This window comes from Diadema antillarum, unplaced genomic scaffold (genome assembly GCF_040938485.1).
Source record: "Diadema antillarum isolate AM-2024a unplaced genomic scaffold, OU_Dant_1.0 seq00001064_RagTag, whole genome shotgun sequence".
NCBI classification, from domain to species: Eukaryota; Metazoa; Echinodermata; class Echinoidea; order Diadematoida; family Diadematidae; genus Diadema; species Diadema antillarum.
The window spans coordinates 575,664-587,918 of record NW_027271890.1 but is presented as its reverse complement, the minus strand read 5'-3'; the positions used below and the strand labels follow the sequence as shown (position 1 = coordinate 587,918).

General features: G+C 39.8%; 1 protein-coding gene across 1 annotated transcript; it reads right to left on the bottom strand.

The window, feature by feature from the left end:
- Positions 1–9,240: 9,240 nt before the first annotated feature.
- On the bottom strand, positions 9,241–11,981 carry LOC139743279 (heparan sulfate glucosamine 3-O-sulfotransferase 1-like). The gene is made up of 2 exons (XM_071653772.1): positions 11,830–11,981; positions 9,241–10,357 (listed from the first exon to the last, which is right to left on the bottom strand). Exons 1-2 carry the CDS (start codon positions 11,979–11,981, stop codon positions 9,241–9,243), a joined length of 1,269 nt encoding a protein of 422 aa, XP_071509873.1.
- Positions 11,982–12,255: the final 274 nt, after the last annotated feature.

Below are 12,255 nucleotides of genomic sequence, written 5' to 3'. Positions count from 1 at the left end.
CCCCCCCCCCCCCCCCCGAGATCTCGGCCATTGGTGGTGCGATCGCGACGAAATTTGGCATGCATGACACCCACGTCATAATCTACAAGATTGTGTCATAAAATTTTTTGAAAAAAATCAATTTCTAATTTCAATTAATTATGCAAATTTAGCTCAAGATCATATTTTAGCCTAATTAAAAGCATTGAGAGTCTACTTGTTGGTCTGTTAATCTGTTTTAGCATATCCAACAATTGTACATCACAAAAACTTCCAAAACTCATTTCAATTTTATGTATTTTATTGTTTTCAGAATTTCTTATGTATTTCTCTGTTTTTCAACTTTTGGTTTTTCTTTGTTTTTTTTTATTGGAAATTGTCACTGACCACTTTTCTACCATAATTCGCATAAAATTAGTCAATGAAAGTGATTAATTGTAAAAATAATCAGGTTTTTATGACTTTCATGACAAGTGGGACTTGAAACAGTCCCACGTGTTTCCATAGGAAATGTACACAAAATCACCAAATTGTGCCCGTTTTTGGGCGACACGTCACTCGTGTGTTAAAGGGATGGTACAGCTTCGATGGAGGGTGGAGGTTTCCAAAGTCTTTTGTGATGATTTTTTGAGATGATGAGAAACATCATATGAAATATGAAAAAAAAAAATGTAATTATAATAGGAAGTCATAGATTATTTGATGAAATTGGTTTTGAAACGGCCGAGATATCCAAAACAGAGCAATCTCAATAAAGATGGGACCCATCTTTTATTAGGATTGCTTTGTTTTTGGATTTCTCAGCCATTTCAAAACCAATTTTCATCAAATAAACTTTGAATTCCTCTTAGTATTGTAGACTTCTTAACATTTCATCAGGTGGTTTCTAAATATCTTGCAAAAAGTTAAAAGCTGTATTCTCACTTCAACCAATACTATACAATCCTTTTAAAACCTCTGTTTGCTCTGAGTGCGGACTGGCATGGGAAATCCCATATCATTATACAGTGCACTCCCATCATAACCTAGGCGGTTACAACAAAACTCTTGTTACAATGAAAAAAACAAAACAAAAGAGGTCAGGTCCCTCAAATTGCTGTGTCTATACTGTGAAAACTCAGTATCATGTTCTTACACAATAGTGTATTATGAATTATAGTTTGTCGTTCATCTCTTACAACCCTTTGTTGTGGCTTCTAGGATGCAAAGTTGATGTTAGCTCGAAATGCAGACATTAAGTGAATGATCTTTTTTTAAAGGAACTTGGTGCACTGTTAGTGGGAATGAATACTCTGTTGAATTTTCACTTTTTTTGGATGTGTTTTGTGTTGTTTTTATGCAGGATCCCTTTGTAATTCATTGTATTTATTAACTGAAATGGCTTCCATGTAAAAATAAAACGGAAGAAGAAAATAAATTGTTTGAGTCATCTCAATTGGTTTGTTGTCTTGTTAAAGGGATCGTATCGTTTTGGTTGAGACCTAATTTCAGGTTTCTAACATTTTTTGATGAGATAATGAGAAACCTCTTGTGAAATATGAAAGAGCATGTAATTCTATGAGGAATTCAACGTTTATTTGATGAAAATTGGTTTTGAAATGGCCGAGATATCCAAAAAAGACGATTCTGATAAAGTGTGAGACCCACACTTCATTACGATCGCTTTGTTTTACTTTGTTTTTAGATGTTTCAGTCATTCCAAACCCGATTTTCTTCAAATAAACTTTGAATTCCTCTGAAAATGGTATGTTCTGTTCTATATCATAAGTGTTTTCTTGATATCTCGCAAAAAGTTAAAAGTCCAATTCTCATCTCCACCAATATTGTACCATCCCTTTCAGATTTAGTCGCAGTCTGGTTGTCAATTTTGATAGAACTTGTCAGTGTATTCTTGACCTGTATATTGCTCTATAACATGACTCTGCTAGAAATTAGTATAGCAGCAAATGAAATGATGAGATATTTTGTTTACTGTTTTGTTTACCGTATTGTTTACTGTTTACTGTTTTTGTTTACCGTATTGTTTACTGTTTACTGTTTTTGTTTACTGTATTGTTTACTGTTTACTGTTTTTGTTTACTGTATTGTTTACTGTTTACTGTTTTTGTTTACCATATTGTTTACTGTTTATTGTTTTTGTTTACCGTATTGTTTACTGTTTACTGTTTTTGTTTACCATATTGTTTACTGTTTACTAAACAGGAAGTGCAGACTGAGGACAAACAGCTCAGGCATATGGTATCGACTGCAATGAAAAGGTTATACGAGGCCATTGAACCAGCAGACTTGGAAGGGGTTTGAACCCGTACCCTGCTGAAACTCAATGGACACTAACCACTGGACCTCCATTTTTCATCATGTGTTGGTAGTTGGGATTCAAGCAAAGCGATGGCTGAATTCTGTGGAATCCAAAGCTGTGAGGGTGCTGCTTTTAATGATCATGTGACCAAAAGGAAATGTATTAAGAACATAGTTGGGACCGAAGATGGCCTTTTGCGAGCTGGATTTGTGAACTGAGAGTTGATGGTTCAAATCTCATCAGTGCCAGGCTTTTAAGGGAGTGCATCTCTGCTACTAATATCTACCAAGATGGTGTAGATATAGCATGGATGGGTCTGAGATTGTGCAGGGCTTTTACAAAATCCTAGATACATGTACAATAATGATGAAAGAGGTTGGTGTGAGTTCTCTTTGATCAAATGAGAGATAGATCAGTATAGAGCATCATAAACAGTGTTTCCATGATGTTGGTAATAATTTAAAAAACAAATCTTCAGGGGCCACAATTGCTCCCACCACTTATTCCTTCATCACAGGCCTTTCCATTATCTCCTTTTTCTTCTCTTTATCCACTAGTTTTACACCACACATCACAAGGATGAAAGCTTTGCATACTTCAGTGAAAATCATCGTCTCTTTATAAGTACAATGCACTCCTGTTAGAACCAACAATGTTATAACGAAATTCTTGTTACAACGAAGTAAACATTCAGATCCCTAAATTATTGTCTTTACATTGCCGGGTGAGAATGATAAGTGTGTTAAGTTGCCACTAAATCCATAGTTTCGAGGCACCTTAATGCCCTTATCATTATCAGCCGACGACATCTATATCTTTACATCCCATGGATAGTTTACTGTTTGACTATGATGAAATTTAAATATGATAAAAGAAAACCACCGGTCTCAAGAAATTCTTTATAAAATGGGAGTTGCCTGTTTGGATACAATCAATTATTGGTTTTTTAATGCATAACAAGCAGTGAATGATTGAATTACTTGTAATTGCCAACATGTGAAAATAACATGTATTTTCTTAAAGGGATGGTATGTTTTTGGTTGAGATGGGGGTATTCAGATTTTACCATTTTGCCATGTGATTAGACACTACATATGAATTATCAAAGGGCGTGCTATTCTAAGAGGAATTCAGAGTTTACTTGATGAAAATTGGTTTGAAGTGGCTGAGATATCCAAAAAAAGAAAAGAAGTAAAAACAAAATAGTACTAAGAAAGAGTAGGTCCCACCTTTTCTTAGGACCTGTATGTTTAGGGGTATCTCGGCCATTTTGGGTGGAATCGGCTAAAGGTCAAAGGTCAAAGGTCAAGGTCAAATCATGAAATTGTATCCGTTTACGCGATAACTCAAGACTGGATGGAGTAAATTCACCAAACTTTGTTGGAGGATGATGTATAATGGGACAATTACTTGATTAGTTTTTCTGTGAAATCGGACAGAGGTCAAAGGTCAAAGGTCAAAGATCAAGGTCAAATCCTAAAATTTATCTGTTTACGTGATAACTCAAAACTGGATGAAGCAGCTTTCACCAAACTTGGTCCAAGGATGATGCATGATGGGGCAATTAGTTGATATGATTTTAGTGACATTGGCAAGAGGTCAAAGGTCAAAAGGTCAAGGTCAAATGTTACAAATGTTGCAATTTCCCCCATATCTATGCAATGCCCAGAGGTATTTTATTGAAACTTGGTGTGGACATGTACTACTGCGTAAAGATTCTCCAGAGAGAGATTCATGTCATAAGGTCAAAGGTCAAAAGGTCAAAGGTGAGGTGAAAATGTTGCAAAATGGTGAGGTGAAAATGTTGTCACTTTTCTCGCAAATGGTTCAATGTATCTTCGTGGAACTTGGTACATACGCATGTACTGACTGGCAGGGATTATCTAGGGAATTTAGGGGTCATGGGTCAATAGTCAGGGGTCAAAGGTCAAGGTCAACTCCTCAAAATTTTACTATTTCCCTCATATACTAGTATATGCAATGCTTGCATTATTAGTTTCAAAACTTATTACATGCATTACCTAATGGAGATTCTCTTGAAAATTTCCAGCCGGAAGGTCAAAGGTCAAAGGTTAAGGGTCAAAGACCAGGTTTCAATGCCCCCCCCCCAAAAAAAAAAATAAAAAAAAAATAAAAATACATTTTGTACCGTCATTACACTCTTTCTTCATACCTTGGAAATTACTCAATGCATAAACTTATAAAAAGGTCTGTCACAATTCAAGTAAAAGTTCTCAATTCCCCAAATATGTGTACCTGCACTCTTATAAAAGATTATGGAATGCTGATTTTTGGTGTAAATATTCCTAGTGACATTCCGAACATTTGTGCGTAAAAAAAAATTCAGTATCAAAATCGATTTCTTATGTTTTTTATTGTTCTGTCAATTTTTTATGTATTTCTTTGTTTTTTCGAACTTTTGTTTTTGTTTTTTTCAGCAGAATTTGTCATACAAATTTTTTGAAGCATAATTACACTAAAATAAATTGATTTCAGCCATTAAAATTAAAAATATGAATTAATTGAAAAAACACAATTTGTATTTTTTGAGCAATTTAGGGGGTTTGAGCAATTTGGGGGTTGACGAAATTTTTTTGAAGGGGCGTGGCTTCAGAACGGTATGCCGGGTGCGACAAATTTGGTCTCAAAAGTTGCGCAAGACTTGAAAGTAAAAAGTCAGCGAGCGGCACGGTCAAAAAATTTTGCGCGCCAGAATGGTCGCGGAATTCGTTGAGGGGGGGGGGGGGGCATTATGCCCCCCCCCCCCCCAGGTAAGTTAGGGTTAAAGCCTATGGTGCAAAATTCCCTTCTGTTATCTAATTGTGTTCAATGTAACAGAAGTGCGATATAGTAGTACATGTACGTGCATGAATATTGTTTGTGATTTGTCATTTCCTTAAGGGTTTGCTTACGCAACATGCTATGTGTATGTCTGATGCTATGTCGGAGGTTGCATTTTGAGCATTCATACATGGATTAAAAATGAGATGTTGTAAAAACATTCTTCAGTTACAGCTATTTGGGCCAAAATATATCAAATCCATCAGGTCGGTGAAGGGGGGGGGGCATAATTAACTGCAAAGATTATCGTTTCCTCATGAAGTATTTTCACCTCTTACTTTTACAGGAAATTGTACATTGGAGAAATATAATTCGGCACTAGTTGCACAATGAATCTGCAGAAGGCCAAAAGAAACAGCTTAACAAAGAAAATAATTTATTTCAATGGAGGGAACCATTGTCTTTTATTTTATACAATAATGTAGTACCCACAAAAAAAAAAAGGAAAAGAGGAAATGTTGCCAATCTGAGGAAGTAGCATACTCACTTTCCTGAAAAATAAATGTTGCCAATTAAGATTAAAAAGATTACAATGAATTCATATAATTATAGCTTAGGATAATAATAAAAAAAAAAAACACACACACACAGATCGTCAAGGTAAATTTAGTTTTAGCATAAGGACTCTTACAAGCCTGTCACACTTTAGGTATATGAGGTTTGTCCTACTGCTGAAACTATATTTACCTTGATGATCTGGTTCTTTCTTTGTTTATTTTTTTTTATTTTTTTATTTTCTTTTAAATCCTTATCTATGTCTTCCTCGTCATGAATAGTAGGAAGCTCGGTTAGATTTGCGACGCAGACGTTTAGACCACGCTTGCGTTGGCTGTTCTCTCTCTTTGCGTCGTTTTCTAAAGTAGCTGTATACGCAGCCTGTAAAAAGTAAAAATGGCACCTCCATATGATTAGTGCATCAAACAGCTCTCTGCGTCGGTGAATTTGAGCTAAAATGGCACACAACCGACGTGAAAACTCCAGAAAATTGGTCTTCCGGTTGCGCAGAAGAGTTTTGTTTTGTTTTGCTCGTTGTTGTTGTTGTTTTTTTTTTTTATTTCCTCTGGACATCCGCGTTGCGTATCAAGCCCAATTACAAAGCTCCAAAATCAAGATACTGAACACAACCCCCAGAACCACGGGGAAAAAACAGAAGAAGAAGAAGAAGAAGCAGACGAGTTCATTGGTTTCTCTGTTCAAGGACCATTATGAATTCCACGAATCTATACGTGGAGCTGTCGATGTATGTACTACACGATGTGAAATTATGAAAACCGTCCGGAATGCCCCTTTAATAACAATGCAAAGACTGTTCACATGTTTGATTGGTATATGACTCCGTGCTTACGTTTTCTTTAGTGCGTACGGTTATAACGAGGAACCGATTATAATGCCCCAGTCACATCAACACGGATGCTCAAGGATCTACACGGTGATCCGGGGACGTCCGGGGATATCCGGAGAGATCCGGGATTTTGGTGTGACTGTACACACGGTATCAACACGGCAGCCACACGGATAAGGCCGGAAGAGCGCGGCGTCGACACGGACAAACACGGGGATGGTCCGGGGTGATCTGGGATGTCTATGTCCCCAGTCACATAGACATCCCGGATCAACCCGAACCACCCCGGATTTGATCCGGGGAGAGATCCGTGTTGACGCCGGGAGGCCAACACGGCAACTTTTGGAGGTCAAAAACATCCGGCGTCATCCGGGGATTGCCGTGTTGGCAGAGCAATCCGGGGTGGTCCGTGTGGCTGCTGTGTAGCTGCCGTGTAGATGCCGTATATGTCCGTGTAGACGCCGCGCTCTTCCGGCTTTATCCGTGTAGCTGCCGTGTTGATACCGCGTGTACAGTCATACCAAAATCCCGGATCTCCCCGGATGCGATTTTTTTTTTTTCCGTAACCCTAACGCGTCGAAATTGCCCATTGTGTCACTTGAGCAAAGACTATCATTGTACAAGTTCGTTTTTGTACGCATGTGCGTGGACTTCGCAGTTAGGCGTTGAGTTCGTACTGTTACACAGTATACAGAGGACCATTGGCATGGTCGTCTGCTAACCATTGAGTTCGTACTGTTACACGGTATACAGAGTACCATTGGCATGGTTGTCTGTAGTCCAGATTCTGGACGTTTTCTTATCATTACGCATCCACGCGCGCTCCACAGCTTATCGCGCTATCCCCTGTAACCGCTCGATATCGATGAGGGCGCCAACAAACCTGTCCGAAAAAAACGTCCAGAATGGTTTGACAGTGCGTAGGGTCAAAAGTTCATATTAGGTATGCTGACGTAATGCCCTATCTCTCGCAAGCTCATTGCGTATGCATGAAAACTAAGGGATCGATCACAGAAAAGTTCTGTGGGATCGATCGATCTGCAGCCAGCTGTGTGCATTGCACCGTGCATTGCACCGTGAATTGCGATCACCGTGTAGATCCTTGACATCCGTGTTTATATGTGACTGGGGCAATAACGAGGCAATACAGTATGGGCGGTCTCAAGGACCTCGTTATATCAGGTTTTACTATAAAGCCCGCGAGACGGGCAGGTTTGTTTTATTTTGTTTGCTTGTTTCTGTTCCTTTGTTTGCTGTTTTTATTTATTTGTTTGTTTTTTTCGCTACATCGAAATGTCATTATACCCGAACTATTATGACGATACAACACAAATGATAATTTAGCGGCTCTGAATTTTCAATTCGTTGCGATCTTCGCTACAACCGTGTTCATTATATCAAATTTACCATGACAGCGTCTTATGCATTTCGTGATGTTTACAGAGGTGAGAATGGAAAAACCAAAATTTCAACCGGGAATTCTGAAATGTGAAGAAAACAACAACACGAAGAATAATAAAAAAAAATCCAAGATATTTAAGTGAATTCAATATTTTGTGGGAATACTGCTTTTCACTTGTACAAAAAAAAAAAGAACATTTGCATGAACAAGTAAACATACATATAACAAGACGATTTTGAAGTACATGTAGTCAATACAATGAATCCACATTAACAGAAAAGTGATTTTATGTTTCTAATCCAAATGGTGCAAGAAGGATTACGTAGAGTGGTTGCCCATCCGTCCATCAGTGGACCCACAGTGATCCAGATGAGATACGTTCATAACACTTCGAGCTATTTTTCAAACAAACAGACAGACCAACCTACGCCGGCATGACATTTTGTTGACGGCTCCTCTGTTCGTTATTCTGAGGGTTCATTAACCCGAAAATAAAATAAGGTTTGTTGTTCCCAATGTTCGTTAGTAAGGAAATAAGGTTCATTAATTTGCACCTTTTTTTCCTTTGCATTATTCGATTAAGGAACCTTATTGACACAGATAACGAACTCCTTTCTTTTTTTTTTTTTTTGATTAACAAACCTTAGTAGTTATAAACCTTCGGAATAATGCCACAATTAATGTTCGGATTGACAAACTTATTTCCTTTTTTTTTCGATCAAAGAACATCTAGGTAGAGGAAATTTGTGTTTCAAAACAAACCTTCAATCTGACTGATGAACAATTTGGGATATAGCTATCGCAACTTGTAATGGATTAAGAAAATCTGCTCTGAAGTTTTTGTAGTACTTTCGACGTGATTGTGTAGCTACAGTAATTTATATTCTTGGCAAACTCCATAAACATGTAGGACTGAGGTCAAAGGTCACTAAACATTTGGCTAAAAATGACATTTTCAAACTAAACCTATCGAGTGCATATTTTTTTTAGGAAGGATATAAAGAAATAGTGATCGTAAATGTTAGTGGTAAAAGCCACCCCCACACACACGCACACACACACACGCACACACATACACACACACACACACACTCTCTCTCTCTCTCTCTCTCACATATTTCAACGAGAAGCATCCCGGGGAGAACCCCCTCTTTCCGTCGGCCAAGCAATGGTCAATTTTGTTTCAAGATCAAGGACATCAGAGTTAAAAAGGGATTTGCACATTGCATTCATATGGCAGAATGATGGAGAACTTCATCGAAGCAAATACAGGACTTTGTGAATTCCTGGAATATCAAAGCTTTGGTGACTAGGCGGGCAGGCATCCAAATTGACTGTGCAGTGGACAAGAGGAATCGCTCTGATTTATCAGTGTCTTCACTTCCAGTTAAACTTCTTGCCCACCATTCTTTCAAACACTGCGTTTCGCGGGCGGTAGAATTCGCGGACCCTGTTTTCAACCTGCTTGCTCACGACCGGATGCGGGCGCCCTTTGGCCTGCCCCAGACATCGTTTTTCAGGGTCTTCGTGAGTTCGACAGTAAAATCCCTTCTCATTGTCGAAGTAAACGGAGGACTCGTCAAAGTACTTTGGGAGCCCGAGAAATGTTTCGACCTCCTGGAGGATAGGGACGGGGTTCGCCTGCAACTGGTCGCCGTCGATCACCAGGAAACGGCGAAGAGGGAAGTCAGCCAGCCACTCCTGGAAATATTTGCCGTAAATCCCTCCGCGAATGGCCCAGTTACTGCGCACGATGCTGCCATCCTTGGCGAGAACTGACGACTCGAACGTCTCTCGGCTCATTTCGTCCCTTCCTTTGATCGCGAGATGGTGGACGTAATTGGACACGGCTCGCGTGAACGGGTCCCGGACCACGAGAATGAACTTCGTCGTGGACGGCATCAGCTTTTTGATCATCGCGGAGATGTTGGAATAGCTAATGTACTCGGGCGTCTTTTCCATGGTAACTTGATACTTGGAGGAAATCGGCATCTGCTCACGATACCAATTCATTCCTCGCTCGAAGTGCCTAGTCCAGAAGTGAACCTCTTGCGGATAAGAGCGAACGATGTATGGATGTGCCTCGAGAAAGAACGAGAGAGCCCCCGTTCCGCATTTCATGGCACCAATACCGATAACTGTCGGAAGGCGCCGCCTACAGTCCAGGGCTGCCATGAGCGATGAAGGCCTTCCGTCCTCCGGGCATGTTATGTTTTTCAGCAGAGGGGCGGACTCTTTCGGCGGCGCACGAGCTCTCCCACCGCGCCCGTCGGACGTCCTGGATAGGGCCCTCTGTAGATGACTGGCGGTAGATTTAGGTTGGGGTGGTTTCACGTCATATTCGGACCTTCGCGGGGAAAGGGATTTAGAGACGGGAGAGGTGAGTCTTGGGTCCAGGAAAGGGTAGGCGAAGCAGAGCGTCACCGTCACACCCAAAATGGCGCCCAGGCCGATGGACCTTACGCTGTCACGTGAATGTGCCATGGCCGTCTTTCTGTGAAGGAAAATACAGACAACAAGGATGGTGTGTCACAAATAAAATAATCTATGACAAAATTAAGTTAATTCTTGAAAAAGCATTATTTACTATTTGTAGAATAAAGAAAAACCCAGCTGTAATTTTTCAAGATAGTTCTACAATGTGATTTAGGAATAGAAACAAAAATGACAATCGATGTTCAGTATTGTTAAACATACAGAATGTGAACAGTAGCCTAGACTAAACCGTTTACAGTTATGGTTTATAGAGAGAGAGAGAGAGAGAGAGAGGGAGAGGGAGAGAGAGAGAGAGAGAAAGAGAGGGAGAGAGAGAGCAAGAGAGAGGGGGAGATATCTCCCTATATTCTAGGCTCTCCCTTTTTATATGGTATGATGTTGTATGATACAACCTAACCTGCTCATAGGAATATGTTGAATGTGATAACCTGAGCATTTTCAAATTACTGCTCCCAATGGTAAACAATTTACTTAAACGGATAGTACAGTATTGGTGGAGATGAAAATTGGGCTTTTAAATTTTTGTAAGATACCAAGAAAACACTTATGAACACTTGTTACTAGTACGGAGCATACCATTTGAAGAGGAGTTCAAAGTTTATATGATGAAAATCGGGTTTGGAATGACTGAAACATCCAAAATCAAAGTAAAACAAAGTGATCGTAATAAAAGATGGGTCCCACACTTTATTAGAATCGCTCTGTTTTGGATATCTCAGCCATTTCAAAACCAATTTCCATCAAATAAACGTTGAATTCCTTATGAAATTACATGCTCTTTCATATTTCATAAGAGGTTTCTCGTTATCTCACCCAAAAATATTAGAAACCTGAAATTAGGTTTCAACCAAAACTATACGATCCCTTTAAGGTATGCTGTGGGTGTCTTCAGCAATCAATATCTTAACTTCCAAATGTAATTGAAAACACATAGAGGTCTTAGACATAATTGTGTGAGGCGCTACTACCTGGCAGCTCCACATTGGGCTCCTCAATTTCGGCTGCTTTTAGCCTTTTCTACTTTGAGATCTATCATGAGTTTTATATCAGGAGAAAGCTTGAAATTCACTGATCATCATGGGCTGCTGCACTCTCGGTGAAAGGACTCTTGGTTGGAGAATATCTTGGATCATTTTTCTGACTTTTCTGTGTATTTTGGACATAGGTGCATCAATCTCTTCAACAATAGGTCAGTTCTGCACCACAAGTGGCCTAGTATTGTGCACCATCACCTTCATGGATTAGCCAGCTGTCAGGGAAGCAGTAAGCCGCCAAGTCTTTCACTGTCATCCTTTCATCTCTGTGGAGGTCTATTGAAGCTTACAATGACTTCTGGTCATTCAACCTCCCAACAGCAGAAGTTCACTTACACATCTACCCAGCTCTTTATGCTGAACAAGGACGAAGTGTTTAATAATGACCAAGCATGTCCTTTCCAGCTACATACATGCAGGTATATCACCAGCTTACACATCAGACAGACCCCATGCTTGCTGCATCCACCTACGTGTGATCCTGATGAGCATCGTGCTCTCCGAAGGCGTACACGTAGGGGTTGCAAAGCTGGAACTAACAGAAGAAGGAGGATCCTTCAAAGTTTGATTCCAGTGCTTGTTGGTCATAGGAGACGGAGAAAACCTATCACTGCTCAAAGTAACTTTGACCCCTCGCAAAATAGAAGAGAGACCAGCTGCCAAGGTAATCTAGTAAAGATTTCAGGAAGCACAAAACGGATAATGAGAGAGCCAACAGCCTCTTTCTGTTTGATCAACGCACGATCTCTCAGGAATAAAAGCAGCGAATTTCTTGACTTTGTTGTAGACAACAAGTTCGATGTAGTCAGCGTCTGTGAGACCTGGCTATCCACCGACGACGATGCTGTCATTGCAGAGCTTA